Source organism: Cetorhinus maximus, unplaced genomic scaffold, assembly GCF_964194155.1.
Source record: "Cetorhinus maximus unplaced genomic scaffold, sCetMax3.hap1.1 HAP1_SCAFFOLD_1540, whole genome shotgun sequence".
In the NCBI taxonomy this organism is placed as follows: domain Eukaryota; kingdom Metazoa; phylum Chordata; class Chondrichthyes; order Lamniformes; family Cetorhinidae; genus Cetorhinus; species Cetorhinus maximus.
Window position 1 is genome coordinate 54745 of NW_027597480.1, and position 24169 is coordinate 78913.

General features: G+C 55.3%; 1 protein-coding gene across 1 annotated transcript; it reads right to left on the reverse strand.

Annotated features, from left to right (window-relative positions):
• Nucleotides 1-51: 51 nt before the first annotated feature.
• LOC144676355 (tropomodulin-4-like) lies at nucleotides 52-24163 on the reverse strand. The gene is made up of 8 exons (XM_078536796.1): nucleotides 24069-24163; nucleotides 21230-21355; nucleotides 16497-16586; nucleotides 12063-12199; nucleotides 10089-10196; nucleotides 5271-5414; nucleotides 2732-2876; nucleotides 52-351 (listed from the first exon to the last, which is right to left on the reverse strand). Exons 1-8 carry the CDS (start codon nucleotides 24118-24120, stop codon nucleotides 329-331), a joined length of 825 nt encoding a protein of 274 aa, XP_078392922.1. The 5' UTR covers nucleotides 24121-24163; the 3' UTR covers nucleotides 52-328.
• Nucleotides 24164-24169: the final 6 nt, after the last annotated feature.

The following is a 24169-nucleotide window of genomic DNA, read 5'->3' on the forward strand; positions in this document are numbered from 1 at the left end:
TGGGATGTCCTGAGTCGGCGATAGGCCCCAGAGGAAGGCAAAGCTGTTTTTGATTTAATGAAGCGTACAAATTGCATCTGCATTTTATTTCACTTAACATCCGATATCCACGTCTTCCCCTCCCCAAATCGGCCTAGCAAGGAGGGAAGCCTGGTCACGGCTCCATAGGGTCTAATAAAGCAGCTGGTCACACCATGTTGCCCCCGACACAACGCGGACTGTCCAAAAAGGGGACCGAGGGCCCCACCCCAGCCCAGCCCACCCCACACGCAGAAGGAGGCACACGCAGTCTGGTTCCAAATCCATCGATGGGCCCCCGAGCCGGTCCTCATCGCTTTCTTTGTTGTCGTACTGCAGGGGGGGGGGTGGAGGAGAAGAGACGAGGCCATTAATGCTCCAACGTTAGGAAGACAATTTATACTCGCCGACAATAATCGCCACCACCCCCTCCTCCCTTCCATCTCCGGACCACGCGGCCCTGCACCCACCCCACCCACTCTGAGGCTTGAACCCCACAATCCAAGCCAAAAACTCCCAAGTGGCAGCGCAGAGGGAGTGCCGCACTGTTGAAGGAGCCGTCTTTCGGGGGCGAGATGTTAAACTGGCCTCCCCCGGGGATGTAAAGGATCCCACGGGCACGATTGGAAGAAGCGTGGGGGTGGTGGTGGTGGGGGGTAGGGGTGGTGGGGGGTAGGGGTGGTGGGGGGTAGTGGTGGTGGGGGGTGGTTGTGGTGGGCGAGTTCTCCCTCCTGTCTAATATTAATCCCTCAACTTAAAAAAAATAACCAGATGATCTGGGTCACTATCACGTCGCTCTTTGTGGGAGCTTGCTGTGCACAAATTGGCTGCCGGCTTTCCCACACGGCAACAGTGACCACACTTCTGAAGGTACATTGCTGGCAGCGATGTGAGATGTCCTGGGGTTGTGAAAGGCGCTAGAGAAAGGCAAGTCTTTTTTTTCTCCCCCCCCCCCCCAAACCTACTCAGGACACCCCTTTTTCTGCCGGACAAGCGGGCACCAGTCGGACCCCCTAACTGCAACGTACCCGGCGTCCGCCATCCACACAAGGGTCGGGGAACCTTACGAGTACCACCAGCCAGAGGCCCTTCCTCGGCTTTTCCTTTCTCATTCGTTCATGGGATGTGGGGCATCGCTGCCATTTATTGCCCAACCCTAATTGCCCTTGTTCTGAGGGCATTTTTAAGAGTCAACTACAGAGGGCTGTGGGTTCTGGAGTCGCACGTAGGCCAGACCAGGTAAGGATGACTGATTTCCCTTCTCTAAAGGGGATGAGTGCACCAGATGGTTTTTTTTTTTACGACAATCGACAATGGTCATTATCAGACTTCTAACTCTGGATATTTATTGAAATTGGGCGTGGTGGGATTCGAACCCGGGTCCCCAGGGCGTTACCCTGGGTCCCTGGATGACCAGTCCCGTGACAACACCCCTACGCCAACGCCTGGACTGCGGGGTGTGCCACCACAGCCCTCGGAAGAATTGGCAAGGCCTGCCAGGGATCGTTGGTGCCGTCGTGTGGATGGTCAGAGCGGAGAGAGGGTCAGGGGGCAGCCCCCTATCAACCAGAGGCTCACTCGACTGACCTCCGCGAGCAGGAGGTTTGTCCCCGTGGAGAAGGAGGAGCAACTGCGTGGAAATGGGCCTTTATTCCCTGGAGCGCCGTGGGAGAACGAGAGGTGACAACACTGAAACGCGTGCGACTCCGAGGGTCGAGGCTGTGGCTGGGAGGGGCGGGCAGGGTATTTCTCAAATGCTGAGGGGTTGGGAGAGGCTGATGTCCAAAGGGACCAGGGTGTCCTAGTTCGTGAGTCACTAAAAGCAAGCAGGCAGGCGTGGCAAACGATCAGGAAGACAAATGGTTCATTGGCCTTCACGGCAAGGGGGATTCGAGTACAGGGAGTAAAGATGCCTTGCTGCAGTTGTATAGAGCCTTGGTGAGGCCGCAAGTGGAGTATTGTGCGCAGTTTCGGTCCCCTTATCTACATTTGCCATGGAGGGAGTGCAATGGAGGATCACCAGACTCATCGCTGGGATGGCGGGGATTGTCTTATGAGGCCAGATTGAGGAAACCGGGCCTGAATTCTCAAGAAATTTGAAGAATGAGCGGCGATCTCATCGAGACATACAAAATTCTTACAGGGCGTGACAGGGTAGGACGTTCCCCACCCCCCTGGCTTGGGGATGGGGTGGGAGGGGGTTTAGAACCAGAGGTCACAGTCTCAGGATAAGGGGCAGGCCCCTTTAGGACTGAGATGAGGAGGAATTTCTTCACTCTTAGAGGGCGGTGACTCTTTGGAATTCTCTACCCCCCCGAGAGTTGTGGGGTGTTCAAATCGTTGAGCACGTCCAAGAGAGGAATCGCTAGATTTCTGCCGACTAAGGAGATCAAGGGGTATGGGGATAGTGGCGTAAGAGGTAGGTGGTCAGCCATGACCTGTTGAATGGCGGACAAGGCTCGATGGGCCGAATGGCCTTCTCCTGCTCCAGTTTCCGATATTCCTATGAGAGTCTAGAACCCTTGGTGGGGGGGTCACAGTCTCAGGGTAAGGGGTCGGCCATTTTGGACTGAGATGAGGGGAAATTTCTTCCCTCAGAGGGTGGTACTGAGAGGCAGAGCAGGCACGAGGGGCCGAATGGCCTCCTCCTGTTTCCTGGGGGTGGGAGGAGGGGGAATTAAGCTCAGTGATTCGCGAGTGAGCCAGTCCTTACGCAGTTCGTTGTTCTTCGTGAGAGCGGCCATTGCTCTGGCCCGTGGGCCTTGCTGTGTGAAATGATAGCCAAATCGTACAATAGTTGTGTTCTGCTCCAGCATGTTGGCAATCTCCATCTCCGTCACGTCGCCGAGCTGGTGGCGCTGGGGGTCACGGGGTGTGGGGGGAAGAACAAAGGAAACATTACTTCAATGCGGAACCCATACCCCAGTGAGAGTCAGTGTGTGTGTGTGTGGGACCCGTACCCCAGTGAGAGTCAGTGTGTGTGTGGGACCCGTACCCCAGTGAGAGTCAGTGTGTGTGGGACCCATACCCCAGTGAGAGTCAGTGTGTGTGTGGGACCCATACCCCAGTGAGAGTCAGTGTGTGTGGGGGACCCGTACCCCAGTGAGAGTCAGTGTGTGTGGGACCCGTACCCCAGTGAGAGTCAGTGTGTGTGGGACCCATACCCCAGTGAGAGTCAGTGTGTGTGTGGGACCCATACCCCAGTGAGAGTCAGTGTGTGTGGGGGACCCGTACCCCAGTGAGAGTCAGTGTGTGTGGGACCTGTACCCCAGTGAGAGTCAGTGTGTGTGGGACCCGTACCCCAGTGAGAGTCAGTGTGTGTGGGACCCGTACCCCAGTGAGAGTCAGTGTGTGTGGGACCCATACCCCAGTGAGAGTCAGTGTGTGTGTGGGACCCATACCCCAGTGAGAGTCAGTGTGTGTGGGGGACCCGTACCCCAGTGAGAGTCAGTGTGTGTGGGACCCGTACCCCAGTGAGAGTCAGTGTGTGTGGGACCCGTACCCCAGTGAGAGTCAGTGTGTGTGTGGGACCCGTACCCCAGTGAGAGTCAGTGTGTGTGTGGGACTTTACCCCAGTGAGAGTCAGTGTGTGTGTGGGACCCGTACCCCAGTGAGAGTCATTGTGTGTGGGACTCGTACCCCAGTGAGAGTCAGTGTGTGTGGGACTTTACCCCAGTGAGAGTCAGTGTGTGTGGGACTTGACCCCAGTGAGAGTCAGTGTGTGTGGGACCCGTACCCCAGTGAGAGTCAGTGTGTGTGGGACTTGACCCCAGTGAGAGTCAGTGTGAGTGTGACCTGTACCCCAGTGAGAGTCAGTGTGTGTGGAACCAGTACCCCAGTGAGAGTCAGTGTGTGTGGGACTTGACCCCAGTGAGAGTCAGTGTGTGTGGGACTTGACCCCAGTGAGAGTCAGTGTGTGTGGGACCCGTACCCCAGTGAGACTCAGTGTGTGTGTGGGACTTTACCCCAGTGAGAGTCAGTGTGTGTGGGACTTGACCCCAGTGAGAGTCAGTGTGTGTGGGACCCGTACCCCAGTGAGAGTCAGTGTGTGTGGGACCTGTACCCCAGTGAGAGTCAGTGTGTGTGGGACTTTACCCCAGTGAGAGTCAGTGTGTGTGGGACCTGTACCCCAGTGAGAGTCAGTGTGTGTGGGACCCGTACCCCAGTGAGAGTCAGTGTGTGTGTGGGATCCGTACCCCAGTGAGAGTCAGTGTGTGTGGGACCCGTACCCCAGTGAGAGTCAGTGTGTGTGGGACCCACACCCCAGTGAGAGTCAGTGTGTGTGGGACTTTACCCCAGTGAGAGTCAGTGTGTGTGGGATCTGTACCCCAGTGAGAGTCAGTGTGTGTGGGACCCGTACCCCAGTGAGAGTCAGTGTGTGTGTGGGATCCGTACCCCAGTGAGAGTCAATGTGTGTGGGACCCGTACCCCAGTGAGAGTCAGTGTGTGTGGGACCCGTACCCCAGTGAGAGTCAGTGTGTGTGGGACCCGTACCCCAGAGAGAGTCAGTGTGTGTGGGACCCGTACCCCAGTGAGAGTCAGTGTGTGTGGAACCCATACCCCAGTGAGAGTCAGTGTGTGTGGGACCCGTACCCCAGTGAGAGTCAGTGTGTGTGGAACCCATACCCCAGTGAGAGTCAGTGTGTGTGTGTGGGACCCGTACCCCAGTGAGAGTCAGTGTGTGTGTGTGGGACCCGTACCCCAGTGAGAGTCAGTGTGTGCGTGGGACCCGTACCCCAGTGAGAGTCAGTGTGTGTGTGGGACCCGTACCCCAGTGAGAGTCAGTGTGTGTGGGACCCGTACCCCAGTGAGAGTCAGTGTGTGTGAGGGACCCGTACCCCAGTGAGAGTCAGTGTGTGTGGGACCCGTACCCCAGCAAGAGTCAGTGTGTGTGTGGGACCCGTACCCCAGTGAGAGTCAGTGTGTGTGTGGGACCTGTACCCCAGTGAGAGTCAGTGTGTGTGTGGGACCTGTACCCCAGTGAGAGTCAGTGTGTGTGTGGGACCTGTACCCCAGTGAGAGTCAGTGTGTGTGTGGGACCTGTACCCCAGTGAGAGTCAGTGTGTGTGGGACCTGTACCCCAGTGAGAGTCAGTGTGTGTGTGGGACCCGTACCCCAGTGAGAGTCAGTGTGTGTGTGGGACCCGTACCCCAGTGAGAGTCAGAGTGTGTGTGGACAGAGCTGTGGGGTCTGAGTTGTGGGGGTGCTGGGCAGGGGGTAGGGGGAGCCGATTGCCCAGTTCTCGCACTCACCTGGTTGTCTATTTTCAATTCTGTCAGGGTGCTGTTCCCTTTCAATGCTGTAGTTATAGCCTGCATGCCTGTTCCACTGATGAAGTTCGACTCGATATTAAGACTCTTCAGTGTGGAGTTCTCCTTCAACATTTCAGCCACAGCCTAACACCAGATAGAACAACACACAAACACACCGTGAGATCTCTGTGGAGGGAAGGTTCTTGCAGACCCCTGAAGGTTGGGATCCCCACCCCCCACCCCGGAGACCAAGATTCAATTCCAGGCCACGATAGCCTTTATTTCTAAACTCGGGGTGCGAGGACCGAGTCTCCTGCATTCGATTACAGACCCCTTTGGAGCCAGCCAGACAAGTTAAACAGAATTTTGTATCACTGAAACAGGCCATTCGGCCCCTCTGCTCCGTGCTGGTGTTTCTGCCCCACACGACCCTCCTTCCACCCCCCTCTTCATCTCCCCCCATCACCATATCCTTCTATTCCTTTCTCCCTCGTGAGTTTATCCAGCTTCCCCCCCCCTTCAATCCATCTCCGCCATTCACCTCGACCACTCCCCGTGGGAGCGAGTCCCACATTCTCCCCCGCTCCCCGTGGGAGCGAGTCCCACATTCTCCCCGCTCCCCATGGGAGCGAGTCCCACATTCTCCCCACTCTCTGGGTAAAGAAGTTTCTCCTGAATTCTCCATTGGATTAATCAGTGACTACCTTATATTGATGGCCCCCCCAGTTCTGGTGTCTCCCCCACAAGAGAATACATTCTTTCTGTATCCACTATATCGGAACCTTTCCTCATTTTAAGGACCTCGAATAGGTTACCCCCTCAGCCTTCCTTTTACAAGGGAAATGAGTCCCAGCCTGTTAATCCTTTCCTGATATGTAGACCCACACATTTCTGGTGTCACCTCTGAACAACATCTCTGCAGTGCCTCTATTTTGTTTATTCTTTCACAGGATGTGGGCGTCGCTGGCTGGGCCCAGCATTTATTGCCCATCCCTAATTGCCCCTTGCGAAGGTGGTGGGTGAGCTGCCTTCTTGAGCCGCTGCAGTCCCTGTGGTGTAGGTACACCCACCGTGCTGTTAGGGGGAGGGAGTTCCAGGATTTTGACCCAGCGACAGTGAAGGAACGGCCGATATGTTTCCAATTCAGGATGGTGAGTGGCTCGGAGGGGAACTTCCAGGTGGTGGTGTTCCCCATGTGTCTGCTGCCCTTGTCCTTCTAGATGGCAGCGGTTGTGGGTTTGGAAGGTGCTGTCGAAGGAGCCTTGGTGAGTTTCTGCAGTGCATCTTGTAGATGGTACACACGCTGCTGCTACTGTGCGTCGGTGGTGGAGGGAGTGAATGTTTGTGGATGGGGTGCCGATCAAGCGGGGCTGCTTTGTCCTGGATGGTGTCGAGCTTCTTGAGTGTTGTGGGAGCTGCACTCATCCAGGCAAGTGGGGAGTATCCCATCACACTCCTGACTTGTGCCTTTTAGATGGTGGACAGGCTTTGGGGGAGTTAGGACGTGAGTTACTCTCCGCAGGATTCCCAACCTCTGACCTGCTCTTGTAGCCACAGTATTTACATGGCTGGGTCCAGTTCAGTTTCTGATCAATGGTAACCCCCAGGATGCTGATATCCTTTTAATAATCTGGCGATCGGAACTGTGCACTGTACTCTAAGTGTGATCTAACCAAGGTTCAAAAACCAGCAGGGCCAATTTCTCAAAAAGCCAGTGAGGTGGAATACGAGAGATAATTCCCTGGCAAAGACTGACAAGGGGCAAGAGCCAATTCTATCTCAGCTGAGGCCTCGGGGGCGAGAAAGAGAGAGAGAGAGAGAGAGTGCCTGCGACTCAGTCTGTCTGTTTAACCTTGAGCACTGTAATCAGCAGTACAACATCCACTAATCTGCAGACTCTGCACATTGACATGGTTACACTGGGCGGTGTTCAGTGTAAACCCACAACAGAGTTTTGCTTGAGATAATATTTGCATGCTGACTTGCATTTCGAGAAAAAGAAATTCACCAGTTCCCTTCAGCGAACGCTACAGAATAGTGGGCCCACGTGTGCTGCATATTCCAAAGAGATTAACCCAACTGTTTTTGGAGAACTCTCCTATGGCTCACCTTTTTGTGCATCTCTGTTCCGTTCCTGGAGGAGAGGGTTCGGCCTACCCCCTTGGCCCATCCACCCTCCCCAAAACCCCATCACCTCTCCACTTCTTGATGTGGGTCTCTCTCTCTCTCTCTCTCTCTCTCTCTCGCCTCAGGTTCAGAGGGTCGTAAGTTTGAGTCGCCACTCCCGAGACTTGATCTTGCAACCAAGGTCGATACGGCCAGTGCCAGCGCTGAGGGAGTGCTGCACTGTCGGAGGGTCGGCGCTGAGGGAGCGCCGTGCTTTCGGAGGGTCGGCACTGAGGGAGTGCTGCACTGTCGGAGGGTCGGCGCTGAGGGAGTGCTGCACTGTCGGAGGGTCGGCACTGAGGGAGCGCCGTGCTTTCGGAGGGTCGGCGCTGAGGGAGTGCCGCACTGTCGGAGGGTCGGCGCTGAGGGAGCGCCGCGCTGTCAGAGGGTCGGCGCCGAGGGAGCGCCGCACTGTTGGAGGGTCAGTGCAGCACTCCCTCAATACTGACTCTCCGACAGTGCGGCGCTCCCTCAGTACTGACCCTCCGACAGTGCGGCGCTCCCTCAGTACTGACCCTCCGACAGTGCGGCACTCCCTCAGTACTGACCCTCCGACAGTGCGGCACTCCCTCAGTACTGACCGTCCGACAGTGCGGCGCTCCCTCAGTACTGACCCTCCGACAGTGCGGCACTCCCTCAGTACTGACCCTCCGACAGTGCGGCACTCCCTCAGTACTGACCCTCCGACAGTGCGGCACTCCCTCAGTACTGACCCTCCGACAGTGCGGAGCTCCCTCAGTACTGACCCTCCGACAGTGCGGCGCTCCCTCAGGGCTGGCCCTCCGACAGTGCGGCGCTCCCTCAGGGCTGGCCCTCCGACAGTGCGGCACTCCCTCAGTACTGACCCTCCGACAGTGCGGCGCTCCCTCAGTACTGACCCTCCGACAGTGCGGCACTCCCTCAGTACTGACCCTCCGACAGTGCGGCACTCCCTCAGCACTGACCCTCCGACAGTGCGGCACTCCCTCAGTACTGACCCTCCGACAGTGCGGCACTCCCTCAGTACTGACCCTCCGACAGTGCGGCACTCCCTCAGCACTGACCCTCCGACAGTGCGGCGCTCCCTCAGTACTGACCCTCCGACAGTGCGGCACTCCCTCAGTACTGACCCTCCGACAGTGCGGCACTCCCTCAGTACTGACCCTCCGACAGTGCGGCGCTCCCTCAGTACTGACCCTCCGACAGTGCGGCACTCCCTCAGTACTGACCCTCCGACAGTGCGGCACTCCCTCAGCACTGACCCTCCGACAGTGCGGCACTGCCTCAGTACTGACCCTCCGACAGTGCGGCACTCCCTCAGTACTGACCCTCCGACAGTGCGGCGCTCCCTCAGTACTGACCCTCCGACAGTGCGGCGCTCCCTCAGTACTGACCCTCCGACAGTGCGGCACTCCCTCAGTACTGACCCTCCGACAGTGCGGCGCTCCCTCAGTACTGACCCTCCGACAGTGCGGCACTCCCTCAGCACTGACCCTCCGACAGTGCGGCACTCCCTCAGCACTGACCCTCCGACAGTGCGGCACTCCCTCAGTACTGACCCTCCGACAGTGCGGCGCTCCCTCAGTACTGACCCTCCGACAGTGCGGCACTCCCTCAGTACTGACCCTCCGACAGTGCGGCACTCCCTCAGTACTGACCCTCCGACAGTGCGGCACTCCCTCAGCACTGACCCTCCGACAGTGCGGCGCTCCCTCAGTACTGACCCTCCGACAGTGCGGCACTCCCTCAGTACTGACCCTCCGACAGTGCGGCACTCCCTCAGTACTGACCCTCCGACAGTGCGGCGCTCCCTCAGTACTGACCCTCCGACAGTGCGGCACTCCCTCAGTACTGACCCTCCGACAGTGCGGCACTCCCTCAGTACTGACCCTCCGACAGTGCGGCACTCCCTCAGTACTGACCCTCCGACAGTGCGGCGCTCCCTCAGTACTGACCCTCCGACAGTGCGGCGCTCCCTCAGTACTGACCCTCCGACAGTGCGGCACTCCCTCAGTACTGACCCTCCGACAGTGTGGCACTCCCTCAGTACTGACCCTCCGACAGTGCGGCGCTCCCTCAGTACTGACCCTCCGACAGTGCGGCTCTCCCTCAGTACTGACCCTCCGACAGTGCGGCGCTCCCTCAGTACTGACCCTCCGACAGTGCGGCGCTCCCTCAGTACCGACCCTCCGACAGTGCGGCGCTCCCTCAGTACTGACCCTCCGACAGTGCGGCGCTCCCTCAGTACTGACCCTCCGACAGTGCGGCACTCCCTCAGTACTGACCCTCCGACAGTGCGGCACTCCCTCAGCACTGGCACTGGGAATGTTGGTCTGGATTATGGGGTCTAGTCTACGGACTGGAGTCTTGAATCCACAACTTTCTGACTCTTTCAGCCAGACGCCCAAAGTCTTTTGTCCCTGGAAAGCCCACCAAAGGCATCTGAAGATCATGCCTCCAGTTACTCATGAAGTATATTCCCGAAACAGAATGTTCCAGAAGAAAACGTTGTCCCTCCTTGGGTGTTTCTCTCAGGTGAGAGTTGAAGCCACATTTGAACCCGGTATCTTTGACTTGAAGCTGGCCATCTCTATTGGCGACAGCAAAGAACCATGACGCCCAATCACTACCGAAGTTAGGTCATAACTCCTTCTAGGCCTAGGTCGTACTTACGTGAGCAACGGGGTCGTTGCTGCGAGTGGCTGCCATGGAGAGTTTCTTCACATGAGTGTTATGCTTCAGGGCTTCCGCAAACTCCTTCAGGGTCTGGATGGGAATGTCCTGTGGGTGGAGGAACAAAACCATATTTTACCCAGGCTTCCCCCTTTACTCTGTATCTAACCCCGCGCTGTACCTGTCCTGGGAGTGTTTGATGGGGACAGTGTAGAGGGAGCTTTACTCTGTATCTAACCCCGTGCTGTACCTGTCCTGGGAGTGTTTGATGGGGACAGTGTAGAGGGAGCTTTACTCTGTATCTAACCCCGTGCTGTACCTGTCCTGGGAGTGTTTGATGGGGACAGTGTAGAGGGAGCTTTACTCTGTATCTAACCCCGTGCTGTACCTGTCCTGGGAGTGTTTGATGGGGACGGTGTAGAGGGAGCTTTACTCTGTATCTAACCCCGTGCTGTACCTGTCCTGGGAGTGTTTGATGGGGATGGTGTAGAGGGAGCTTTACTCTGTATCTAACCCCGTGCTGTACCTGTCCTGGGAGTGTTTGATGGGGACAGTGTAGAGGGAGCTTTACTCTGTATCTAACCCCGTGCTGTACCTGTCCTGGGAGTGTTTGATGGGGACGGTGTAGAGGGAGCTTTACTCTGTATCTAACCCCGTGCTGTACCCGTCCTGGGAGTGTTTGATGGGGACACTAGGAAAATATATCCACCCAGCAGTTACAGATTCCGGTTGGACATATTCCTGGAGCTTTAGCGACATGGTCCCCTAATTTGCCGCATCTGATCGATAGACTCAAGAGGACACGAACAACAATTGATAACTGTGACGCGTGTCTGGTTTTCCTGTGATTGACAGGCACCGGTGAGTGGGAAGCCGGGATCCCATTGCTGGAGACTCCAGGGCAATTCTGGGGGAGCTGACAACTCTCCTATGGTGGTGGAGGAGGAGACTGAGCCTCGATGACCTTTCAGAATTAAATGTAGGGGGCGCGGAGGTGTGTGGCAGACAGTACAAAAACTGGCCGGGTGTTCGAGAGCGGGGGAAGAAGAAACGCCGGAGGCTGCAGGGAGATATGGGTGGACTGGTGCAGGTGGGCAGAGAAGTGGCCAGTGCAGTTTAATTCGGGGAAGCGTGGGGTAATGTGTTTGGAGAGGGCTAACACGGCAGAGGGAGTACTCGGTCAATGATGCTGAGAGACAGAAAGTGACATTGGTGCGTGGACCCTGAAGGTAGCCAGACAGGCAGATAAGGTGGTTACGGAAGTCATCTAGGTTCCTGGCCTTTACCAGCCGAGGTTGTCGAATATAAAAATGATGTAAAACGCTAGTTGGGCCACAGCTGGAGTACGGAGTACAGTTCCGGTCACCGCACTACGGTGCAGATGTGACTGCAGGCCGGGGTTTCCGGCCCCACCAGTGGTGGGCGCCCTCACGGGGGGCAGGTGGGGGACTTTGGAGAGCCAACGGCTTTCAATGGCTCTCCAGACTTTTCCAGTCCCACCCGTCGGGGTTGGATAACCCTGCCCTGCGGTGGAGAGGGCGTGGAGGAGATTCCCGGGGCTGGGGAGGTTTGGGCGATGAGGAAGGATCGGACAGGCTGGGGTTTGGCTTCCGTGGGGGGGGCCAGAGGGGAGATTCGACGTGGGGAGTGAGGGACCCAGACAGAGTGGGTGGGGAAGGGCCTACCCCTCATGGTTGAGGTGGCAGAGGGCGAGGGTGAGAGATTGAGGGCATTGGAGGGGTAATATTTTCACACTGAGGGTGGTGGGGGTCCGGAACTCACTGCCTGAAGGGGTGGGAGAGGCAGAAACCCCCATCATCCAATGGAAACACCACTTGGATATGCAATGGCTGTAACCTATAGGGCTAGGAGCTAGGAAGGCGAGATTAGATGGGAGTGGCTAGAATGGATGGCCCCAATGGCCTCTTTGTGATGTAAATTCCCCCCGATTCGGTAAACCAGGGGAGGCTTCACCTTAATGTTGTTCAGGTTGACCTCAACCAGGCCCTGATCGTTGTTCTTAATCTTGCCAAGAGTGTCCTCCACGTTAGTATCGTTGGGGGGTTCATCGGGAAATGGCTTGTACTCATAGGTGTCTGGCTTCACCACACCTGCACAGCAACATAGGAAGGACGTGACTCTCTCCGTTATTGAGACAGTTAGCAGAAGAAATAGGAGCAGGAGTTAGGCCACTCGGCCCCTTAAGCCTGCCCCACCATTCAAGAAGATCATGGCTGATCTGATTGTAACCTTAACTCCACTTTCCCCCCTCCCGCTGGCATAATCCTCAAGTCCCTCATCACTCAAATATCTGTCCACCTCAGCCTTGAATATATTCAGTGACCCGGCCTCCACTGCTCTCTGGGGGGAGAGAATTCCACAGACTGACCACCCTCTGAGAGAAGAAATTCCTCCTCATCTCCGTCTCCAATGGGAGACCCCTTATTCTGAAACTGTGCCCCCCTCCTCGTTCTAGATTCCCCCACGAGGGGAAAACATCCTCTCAGCATCCACCCTGTCAAACCCCCCCCTCAGAATCTGAGATGTCTCAATAAGATCCCCTCTCATTCTTCTAAACTCCAATGGGTACAGGGCCCAACCTGCTCAACCTCTCCTCATAAGACAAACCCCCTTCATCCCAGGAATCAGCCCAGTGAACCTTCTCCGAACTGCTTCCAATGCGAGTGTATCCCTGCTTAAGTAAGGAGACCAAAACTGTACACGGTGCTCCAGATGTAGTTCAGCACATTCGCGACTCCTCAGATACTGAAGCAGTCCCTGTCCAAATGCAGCAAGACCTGGACAATATCCAGGCTTGGGCTGATAAGTAGCAAGGAACATTCACACCACACAAGTGCCAGGTAATGACCATCTCCAACAAGAGAGAATCTAACCATCGCCCCTTGACATTCAATGGCATTACCATCGCTGAATCCCCCACTATCAACATCCTGGGGGTTACCACTGACAAGAAACTGAACTGGACCAGCCATATAAATACTGTGGCTACAAGAGCAGGTCAGAGGCTGGGAATCCTGCGGAGAGTAACTCACCTCCTGACTCCCCAAAGCCTGTGCACCATCTACAAGGCACAAGTCAGGAGTGTGATGGGATACTCCCCACTTGCCTGGATGAGTGCAGCTCCCACAACACTCAAGAAGCTCAACACCATCCAGGGCAAAGCAGCCCCGCTTGATCGGCACCCCATCCACAAACATTCACTCCCTCCACCACCGACGCACAGTGGCAGCAGTGTGTGTACCATCTACAAGATGCACTGCAGCAACTCGCCAAGGCTCCTTCGACAGCACATTCCAAACCCACCACCCACTACCATCTAGAAGGACAAGGGCAGCAGACACATGGGGAACACCACCGCCTGCAAGTTTCCCTCCGAGCCACTCACCATCCCGACTTGGAAATATATCGGCCGTTCCTTCACTGTCGCTGGGTCAAAACCCTGGAACTCCCTCCCTAACAGCACGGTGGGTGTACCTACACCACAGGGACTGCAGCGGCTCAAGAAGGCGGCTCACCCACCACCTTCTCAAGGGGGCAATTAGGGATGGGCAACAAATGCTGGACTAGCCCAGTGACGCTCACATCCCGTGAATGAATTTTTAAAACAAGTCTCACAAAGGCCTTTCCAGTTCCCTTCGCCTTCGTTCCTCCCGCCTTGACCTCCCGGTGCAGCTCCCCCTGTGTTTCCACGGAGAAGCACGCAGGCCATTCAGCCCTCAAGCCCGTCCTGCATTTCACTGAGACCTTGGCTGATCTATATCTCCACTCTGTTTGCTCCCTTTGGCTCCAGCTCCATTAGTACCCTGGTTCGAGAATGCTGTACTACGAGGAGAGTTTGAGCAGAAAGGCTTATATTCTCTGGACTTTGGAAGAATGAGGGACCATCTTATTGAAAGGTATAAATATTCTTAAGGAGCTTAACAGGGTTGATGCCGAGAAGATGTCTCCCTCACCCCCCCTCACCATTTTGGGCTGAGATGAAGAGGAATTTCTTCACTCAAAGGGTTGTGAATCTTTGGAACTCTCCACCCCCAGAGAGCTGTGGTCGCTCAGTCGTTGAGGGGATTCAAGACTGAGGTCGAGAGATTTCTGGGCTCTAAGGGTTAGGGCGGGAGGTAGGAGATCAGCCATAAGACCATAAGACATAGGAGCAGAAATTAGGCCATTCGGCCCATCGAGTCTGCTCCGCCATTCAATCATGGCTGATAAGTTTCTCAACCCCATTCTCCCACCTTCTCCCCATAACCTTTGATCCCCCTTACCAACCAAGAACCTATCTATCTCGGTCTTAAATACACTCAATGACCTGGCCTCCACAGCCTTCTGTGGAAATGAATTCCATAGATTCACCACTCTCTGGCTAAAGAAGTTTCTCCTCGTCTCTGTTCTAAAAGGTCTTCCCTTTACTCGGAGGCTGTGCCCTCGGATCCTAGTCTCTCCTACTAATGGAAACATCTTCCCCACGTCCACTCTATCCAGGCCTTTCAGTATTCTGTAAGTTTCAATCAGATCCCCCTTCATCCTTCTAAACTCCATCGAGTATAGACCCAGAGTCCTCAAACGTTCCTCATATGTTAAGCCTTTCATTCCTGGGATCGTTCTCGTGGACCTCCTCTGGACCCTCTCCAGGGCCAGCACATCCTTCCTGAGATACGGGGCCCAAAATTGCTCACCATATTCTAAATGTGGTCTGACCAGAGCCTTATAAAGCCTCAGCAGCACATCCCTGCTTCTATATTCTAGTCCTCTCGAAATAAATGCCAACATTGCATTGCATTGCAAGTGCCAACAGCCGTGACAGTATTGAATGTCAGAGCAGGCACGAGGGGCTGAATGGCCACCTCCTGTTCCCATATGTCATGACTCGTTGGACTGCCGTACCTGGGTGAGCTCCACCCTTCACACCTGGCACGAAGACATTTTTCTCAGACTGCTCCACCAGCAGGTAAACCATTGTTGATGGTGCTTTTAGTGAGCAGGTTGGGTTTTGATTCTCAGACTGGGATGTGGGCATGACTGGCAAGGTGGGGATTTATTGTCCCGCCCGTGGCTGGCTTGCAAAGGAACCACTTCTTTACTCATAGCCAGCACGGAGGAGTCACTGTGACTCAATGCGAGAAAACTCGCCGACTGGACAATTAAGTGGCAAATGCAGTTTAGTACAGATCAACATGAAGAGAGGCACTTTGGTAGGAAAGCTGCTAAACCCTAGAAAATAAGAGACTGAACACAGTAGAAGAGCAAAGGGGAAACAGGTGATGTAGTGGTAAGGTCACCGGGCTAGTAACCCAGACACCCAGGCTAATGCTATGGGGTCACGGGTTCAAATCCCACCCCGGTAGCTGGTGGAGTTTAAATTCAATGAATAAAATCTGGAATTGAAAAGTGAGTCTGAGTGATGGTAATCAGGGCAACCATCCTGGATTGTCGTAAAAACCCCATCTGGTTCACTAATGCCCCTTTAGGGAAGGAAATCTGTCCTCCTTACCCGGTCTGGCCCTACACGTGACTCCAGACCTTTGGAATGAATGGCCTCCACCTGTTTGACAGCCGGGTGACATCGGAGGCCAATTTAGTACCCGCCCCCCCCAAAAAACATCGAGTGTGATTGGAGTCGAGAGTTTGCCACAAGCACCTTAAACATTCACTCCCTCCCCCGCCACTGACGCACAGTGTGTACCATCTGCAAGATGCACTGCAGCAACTCACCAAGGCTCCTTCGACAGCGCCGCCCAAACCCACGGCCGCTACCATCTAGAAGGACAAGGGGCAGCAGACACATGGGGAACACCACCACCTGCAAGTTCCCCACCGAGCCGCTCACCATCCTGACTTGGAAATACATCGGCCGTTCCTTCACTGTCGCTGGATCAAACTCCCTCCCTAACAGCACGGTGGGTGTACCTACACCACAGGGGACTGCAGCGGCTCAAGAAGGCAGCTCACCCACCACCTTCTCAAGGGGGCAATTAGGGATGGGCAATAAATGCTGGCCTAGCCAGACACACACACACAACCCAAAAGTGAAATTTTAAAAGAGACCACAACCAACTGCACATCTGGCCACAGTGGGGATTCGAAATGCCAATCTGTGGACCACTATGCTATACTGTTCCAGGTGGATGGCCTAAAATGAATTCAGTGTTCCCTGAGAGGAGGAATCAGGCAGGTTCCCCACATCACAAGTGAGCCAGGTAGAATGGGGACAGGGTGAGGCCTCCTACAGTCAAACAGCCAGGCAGCACTGAGTGTCATTTGGAGTGGCCCCCCTCAGTGATATCTCTGAAGGCAGCTGCCATCTATTAAAGTCCCGAGATAAATTTATCACAATCTATCGAGAAAGACAGAAGGAAAGAATACTAGATTAGACAAAGGAGGACAACTCACTGTTTATCCCCTCCGTGTTCATGATCCCTCCACTCCCCAGTGCGTCGTAATACTGCTTGTTGCTCATCAGTTTGTACATTCCCAGGATAGCTGCGATCAAAGAACAAACACTGTTACTCCTAGGCATTCTCTGCACAGGTTAGAAAAGCTCCCTCTAAAATGTCACCATCAAACACTCACAGGACAGGTACAGCACGGGGTTAGATACAGAGTAAAGCTCCCTCTACACCGTCTCCATCAGACACTCCCAGGACAGGTACAGCACAGGGTTAGATACAGAGTAAAGCTCCCTCTACACTGTCCCCATCAAACACTCCCAGGACAGGTACAGCACGGGGTTAGATACAGAGTAAAGCTCCCTCTACACCGTCCCCATCAAACACTCCCAGGACAGGTACAGCACGGGGTTAGATACAGAGTAAAGCTCCCTCTACACCGTCCCCATCAAACACTCCCAGGACACGTACAGCACGGGGTTAGATACAGAGTAAAGCTCCCTCTACACTGTCCCCATCAAACACTCCCAGGACAGGTACAGCACGGGGTTAGATACAGAGTAAAGCTCCCTCTACACTGACCCCATCAAACACTCCCAGGACAGGTACAGCACGGGGTTAGATACAGAGTAAAGCTCCCTCTACACTGTCCCCATCAAACACTCCCAGGACAGGTACAGCACGGGGTTAGATACAGAGTAAAGCTCCCTCTACACCGTCCCCATCAAACACTCCCAGGACAGGTACAGCACAGGGTTAGATACAGAGTAGAGCTCCCTCTACGCTGACCAATATACTGCCTTGAGTTGGTTTCAATATTTCTCACGCCCCTGGCTGGTATGAGTGATTCGTGCAGGATTGACACCATTTTATGCAGGAGTGGTGGCCATTTTGTAAAGGTCAATTCTCTCAGGCCCCCAGCAACCAACACACCCCAAGGGGAGTTGGTGCCATCAACCTGGGTACAGATTCGAAATCACCGGGCCCCATTCGGCACTGTGACACAGATAAATCTGCCTTATGTGCTCTATTATGGGCAAGAGCAAGAGGCCTGTTGGCTGTTGTCCAGTTGCTGACCAGTGGGAATTGGAGAGTCCCTGATGGAGATGGGCCCAGGGGGATTCTCGCTGCTCCTCCTCCTAGTTTGCAGCTGTGAATTTTCATCTTTTTGCCAAGGAGATGTCTTAGTTGGGTCAGAGTTCCTGTCACCACTGCTACATCCTGCTGGACGCAATGTTTAGGCCCCTCTCTCGCGTGGTCAACCAGGCCCAGGGTTTAAGCCCCACCCCCAACCGACATGCCCTTTCCTGGTATTGAAGGAGTGCCGCACTGTCGGAGGGTCAGTACTGAGGGAGTGCCGCACTGTCGGAGGGTCAGTACTGAGGGAGGGCCGCACTGTCAGAGGGTCAGTACTGAGGGAGCGCCGCACTGTCGGAGGGTCAGTACTGAGGAAGTGCCGCACTGTCAGAGGGTCAGTACTGAGGGAGCGCCGCACTGTCGGAGGGTCAGTACTGAGGGAGCGCCGCACTGTCGGAGGGTCAGTACTGAGGGAGCGCCGCACTGTCGGAGGGTCAGTACTGAGGGAGCGCCGCACTGTCGGAGGGTCAGTACTGAGGGAGCACCACACTGTCAGAGGGTCAGTACTGAGGGAGCGTCGCACTGTCGGAGGGTCAGTACTGAGGGAGCGCCGCACTGTCGGAGGGTCAGTACTGAGGGAGCACCACACTGTCAGAGGGTCAGTACTGAGGGAGCGTCGCACTGTCGGAGGGTCAGTACTGAGAGAGCGCCGCACTGTCGGAGGGTCAGTACTGAGGGAGCGCCGCACTGTCGGAGGGTCAGTACTGAGGGAGTGCGGCACTGTCAGAGGGTCAGTACTGAGGGAGCGCCGCACTGTCGGAGGGTCAGTACTGAGGGAGCGCCGCACTGTCAGAGGGTCAGTATTGAGGGAGCGCCGCACTGTCAGAGGGTCAGTACTGAGGGAGCGCCGAACTGTCAGAGGGTCAGTACTGAGGGAGTGCCGCACTGTCGGAGGTGCCACCTTTCACGATGAGATGTTAAACCAAGGCCCCTGTTTGCTCTCTCGGGTGTCTGTAAAAGATCCTGCAGCCAATATTGGGAGAAGAGTTGCGGGGAGGGGTGGCGTTACACTGGAGTTCTCCCCAGTTCCCTGGGTCCAATATTTATCCCTCAACCAACATCACTAAAAAACAGATGATCTGGGCCATTATCAATTGCTGTTTGTGGGATCTTGCTGTGCGCATAATGGCTGCTGTGTTTCCTGCATTAAAACAGTGACCACAATTCAAAAAATCTACTTCTTTGCCTGTGAAGCGCTTTGGGATGTCCTAAGGTTGGGAAAGGCGCTAGTGAAATGCAAGTCTGTCTTTCCATCATTATAAGACAGTCACTAATAAACCCAATGGGGAACTCGGGAGAAACGTCTTTACCCAGAGAGCGGGGAGAATGTGGGACTCGCTCCCACGGGGAGTGGGGAGAATGTGGGACTCGCTCCCACGGGGAGTGGTCGAGGTGAATCGCAGAGATGTTTTCAAGAGAAAATTCTACGAATCCATGAGAGAAAAGGGGTTAGAAAGAACTTTGATGCATTTAAGAGGGAACTTGGGGAGAAAGGAATAGAGAGATACAACAGTTTGCATTTAGTTAGCACCTTTAACGTAGTAAACCATCCCAAGGAGCTTAAATCAGACAGAATTTGACCCCAAGCCAAATAAAATATTAGGGACAGGTGACCAAAAGCTCGGTCAAAGAGGTCGGTTTTAAGGAGCGTCTTAAAGGAGGAGAGAGAGAGAGAGAGGGGTGGAGAGGTTTAGGGAGGGAATTCCAGAGCTCAGGGCCCCCAGGCAGCTGAAGGCACGGCCGCCAATGGTGGAGCGATGGGAATCGGGGGATGGGCAAGAGGCCGGAATTGGAGGAGCGCAGAGATCTCGGAGGGGTGTAGGGGCTGGAGGAGGTTACAGAGATAGGGAGGTGTGTAGGGGCTGGAGGAGGTTACAGAGATAGGGAGGGGTGTAGGGGCTGGAGGAGGTTACAGAGATAGGGAGAGGTGTAGGGGCTGGAGGAGGTTACAGAGATAGGGAGGGGTGTAGGGGCTGGAGGAGGTTACAGAGATAGGGAGGGGTGTAGGGGCTGCAGGAGGTTACAGAGATAGGGAGGGGTGTAGGGGCTGGAGGAGGTTACAGAGATAGGGAGAGGTGTAGGGGCTGGAGGAGGTTACAGAGATAGGGAGGGGTGTAGGGGCTGGCGGAGGGTTACAGAGATGAGGAAAGGGTGAGGCCGGCTGATGGGAGATTCAGTGCCAGGCGCAGCTCAGTTGGGCTGAATGGCCTCTCTGTGTTCTGTTGCTGCTATGGGATGAGGACAGTGGAACAGGGTGAGAAAACTGATGTCCACTGCTTCAGAGCCAAGGCTGCTCTTTAAACACAATCCCCCAGCTGAGTCGCAGCGGGTATCTCAACCACTCAGATGTCAAACGGCATTTCGCGCACTGACATATAACCCATGTTAAGAGGGAATCTAATCCTGTCAGACACAAGATTTTTGGTAATTTAATCTCGCGTTGCTCTGCCTGAGCAGTCGAATATTTGCGCAGTGCAGCTCGGAGAGTGGTGTGTGAGGCAATGTGCATTCCAACCAGCCTCTGCCCCTTTATACACCCCTCTCTGCCCCCTCGAGTGCCCTCGCCCCTTCCAAAGGACAGATACTCGAAGGGGAAGAATGTGCACAGCTCTGGGAGAGGAGGGGGTGTCGGGGTTAAGAGCTGGAGGGGGGACATGGCAATCGGGTGGGTTTTTTTCCAAACGGCCGGCACAGGTCCGATGGACCGAGTGGCCCTCCTGCTGTGTTTGCCCCCGCTCTGTGGAGTGTTGGCACTCACAGGTTCCGTGTGAGGGTCTCGAGCGGGTGTGCCACAGCAGGGCATTGCGGACATGCCAAGGGAGCCGGTTTCCCTTCCCAGGTTCCACTAGGTTTGCGCACAGCAGGATCCCGCAGACAGCAGCGTGGTCACGACCCCGATCGCCTGTTTTCTCGCGATGTGGGTTGAGGGGTGAATGTCAGCCCCAGGGCACCGGGTTGGGGGGAGCTCCCCTCTCCCTCACACCACTCGCATCCCACGTGGAACCTTCTACGTCCACCTGAGAGGGTAGACAGGGGCCTCGGCTTAACGTCTCGTCAGCGAGACGGCACCTCCGACAGTGTGGCACTCCCTCAGTGCTGACCCTCCGACAGTGCAACGCTCCCTCAGTACTGACCCTCCGACAGTGCGGCACTCCCTCAGCACTGACCCCCCGACAGTGCGGCACTCCCTCAGTACTGACCCTCCGACAGTGCGACGCTCCCTCAGTACTGACCCCCCGACAGTGCGGCACTCCCTCAGCACTGACCCTCCGACAGTGCGGCGCCCCCTCAGTACTGACCCTCCGACAGTGCGGCGCTCCCTCAGTCCCAACACTGGGACTGTCAGCCTGGATTATGAGGCTCGACTCTCTGGAGCGGGGACTCGGACCCACAACCTCCTGTCTCAGGTGCAAGAGAGAGAGAGAGCAACTCACTGAGGCACAGCTGACCTTAGCTTCAGCGAGATTATTAGCCTCAGCGCCCCGTTCGGTGTGGTTCATTCTATGTCAGCCCCTCAGTCAGCCATGTAACCGGCCCTCAGTCACCCCGGTTATCTGTCAGACGCATCCCTTCCCATCCTGAGCGACAGGCTGAGCTTACCAGCGATGTCACACATCTCAGCATCCGTCGCGTTGGCAAGAGCTTCCTCCAGCTCTGGTTCCAGAATCACATCAGCGTCCTTCTCAAACTGCGTCTTCTCCTGCTCCTTAGCAACAAACAGCTTTCCTGCACAACACAGAGCGAGAGGGAGTTAAAAGGGAGACAGAGAGAGAGGCAGAGAGAGATTGACACAGAGAGAGACACAGAGAGAGAAAGAGAGAGAGATGGGGACACACGCAGCATGGGGAAGAGGTAAGCAGAGAGGGTCTGAGCAAGAGACAGAGAGCGCGGGTGAGGGAGACCGTGGGAGAGAGCGCGCGAGGGAGATAGTGTGAGAGAGAGAGCACAAGAGAGAGTGCGAGAGAGGACACATGAGAGAAGAAGCGTGAGGGAGGGAGCGCGAGAGAGAGAGAGAGCACAAGTAAGATCACGAGCGAGAGAGACAGAGCAAGCGAGGGAGAGCGAGTGAGAGAGAGCGAGTGCGAGCGAGAGAGAGCGAGGAGAGAGAGAGCGAGCGAGAGAGAGTGCGAGTGAGAGAGACCGAGAGAGCGAGCGAGAGCGAGGAGAGAGACAGCGAGCGAGAGAGAGTGCGAGTGAGAGAGAGCGAGAGAGAGAGAGTGCGAGTGAGAGAGAGCGAGAGAGCGAGCGAGAGCGAGGAGAGAGACAGCGAGCGAGAGAGAGTGCGAGTGAGAGAGAGCGAGCGAGAGAGAGTGCGAGTGAGAGAGAGCGAGAGAGAGCGAGCGAGAGCGAGGAGAGAGACAGCGAGCGAGAGAGAGTGCGAGTGAGAGAGAGCGAGCGAGAGAGAGTGCGAGTGAGAGAGAGCGAGAGAGAGCGAGCGAGAGCGAGGAGAGAGACAGCGAGCGAGAGAGAGTGCAAGTGAGAGAGAGCGAGAGAGAGCGAGCGAGAGCGAGGAGAGAGACAGCGAGCGAGAGAGAGTGCGAGTGAGAGAGAGCAAGTGAGCAATAGTGAGAGCCAACTGTCAGAAAGTGTGAGACTGCCAGGCGGAGCGAGAGACAGAGAGCGAGACTGCCAGACGGAGCGAGAGACAGAGCGCGAGACTGCCAGACGGACCGAGAGACAGAGCGCGAGACTGCCAGACGGAGCGAGAGACAGAGAGCGCGACTGCCAGACGGAGCGAGAGACAGAGTGCGAGACTGCCAGACGGAGCGAGAGACAGAGTGCGCGACTGCCAGACGGAGCGAGCGAGAGAGACTGACAGAAGGAGAAAAAGAGAGAGATAGACTGCCCAAGGGGAAGAGAGAAGCCACCAGAGTGAGAGAGAGAAACAGAGAGAGAGAGAGAAACAGAGAGAGAGAGAGAATGACAGAGAGAGAGAGTGTTTGTGATTAACAGGGACGAGGGAGACAGATGCGAATAGGAGTTGGAGAGTGAGACACATAAACACAGGTTGTTGCTGATGTTGATTTAACACCAATAACTGGGGGTCACACGGTTAACAGTGGTACCCCAAATTTCACTCGCGGCTTACAGCATCAAACCCCACAAACAACAGATTTAAACTCAATCATCTACTCGACATGGCCCATTCTTCAATGGGGTTTTAAAAGCAGAGCCATCGCTAGATTCTGGATCAGGGTGTGATAGCAAACAGAGGTCACAGTTAAAAAGACTCTGGATATAAACTCCACATCATAGTAATTCCAACAGCTCACAGGGCCCATTCCAAGAAAAGTCTTATCACACAACTTCCCTCTACACCGTCCCCACCAAACACTCCCAGGACAGGTACAGCACGGGGTTAGATACAGAGTAAAGCTCCCTCTACACCGTCCCCATCAAACACTCCCAGGACAGGTACAGCACTGGGTTAGATACAGAGTAAAGCTCCCTCTACACTGTCCCCATCAAACACTCCCAGGACAGGTACAGCACGGGGTTAGATACAGAGTAAAGCTCCCTCTACACTGTCCCCATCAAACACTCCCAGGACAGGTACAGCACGGGGTTAGATACAGAGTAAAGCTCCCTCTACACCGTCCCCATCAAACACTCCCAGGACAGGTACAGCACGGGGTTAGATACAGAGTAAAGCTCCCTCTACACCGTCCCCATCAAACACTCCCAGGACAGGTACAGCACGGGGTTAGATACAGAGTAAAGCTCCCTCTACACCGTCCCCACCAAACACTCCCAGGACAGGTACAGCACGGGGTTAGATACAGAGTAAAGCTCCCTCTACACCGTCCCCATCAAACACTCCCAGGACAGGTACAGCACGGGGTTAGATACAGAGTAAATCTCCCTCTACACCGTCCCCATCAAACACTCCCAGGACAGGTACAGCATGGGGTTAGATACAGAGTAAATCTCCCTCTACACTGTCCCCATCAAACACTCCCAGGACAGGTACAGCACGGGGTTAGATACAGAGTAAAGCTCCCTCTACACTGTCCCCATCAAACACTCCCAGGGCAGGTACAGCACGGGGTTAGATACAGAGTAAAGCTCCCTCTACACCGTCCCCATCAAACACTCCCAGGACAGGTACAACACGGGGTTAGATACAGAGTAAAGCTCCCTCTACACTGTCCACATCAAACACTCCCAGGACAGGTACAGCACGGGGTTAGATACAGGGTAAAGATCCCTCTATTTTCTTCTGTCAGACTTGCTCATGCTTCTAGTGTCTGCAGGTAAGAAATGTGAGAAGCAATTCGACAGTGTGGGGCGTCACAGATGAGTCGATACCCTGCAGCATCGCAGTGCAAATGATAAGTTAATCATTTGCCCTACCCACACCCTCCTCCAACCAGGGACATTGAGGCTTAATATTGAGAACTCTTAGACATAAAGACAAGCTTTGTCCTCCGTTCCTCACCCCGCTTCTCGCCGGTGAAGGGGATCAGATCCTCCCGGTCCTCCGCCTCCATGGCCTCCTTCTCCAGGTAGCCCAGCAGCTGGTCTCGGTCATAGGGCCCG

What these genes read in the sequence shown, in the direction of transcription:
- LOC144676355 (XM_078536796.1), bottom strand. Translation starts at nt 24,120, where the DNA reads ATGGAGGCGGAGGACCGGGAGGATCTGATCCCCTTCACCGGCGAGAAG. An exon ending in TGAGATGTGTGACATCGCTG is followed by an intron (nt 16,587 to 21,229) that starts GTAAGCTCAGCC and finishes CTTTGATCGCAG; the next exon opens with CTATCCTGGGAATGTACAAA. An exon ending in TCAACCTGAACAACATTAAG is followed by an intron (nt 10,197 to 12,062) that starts GTGAAGCCTCCC and finishes CTCCACCCACAG; the next exon opens with GACATTCCCATCCAGACCCT.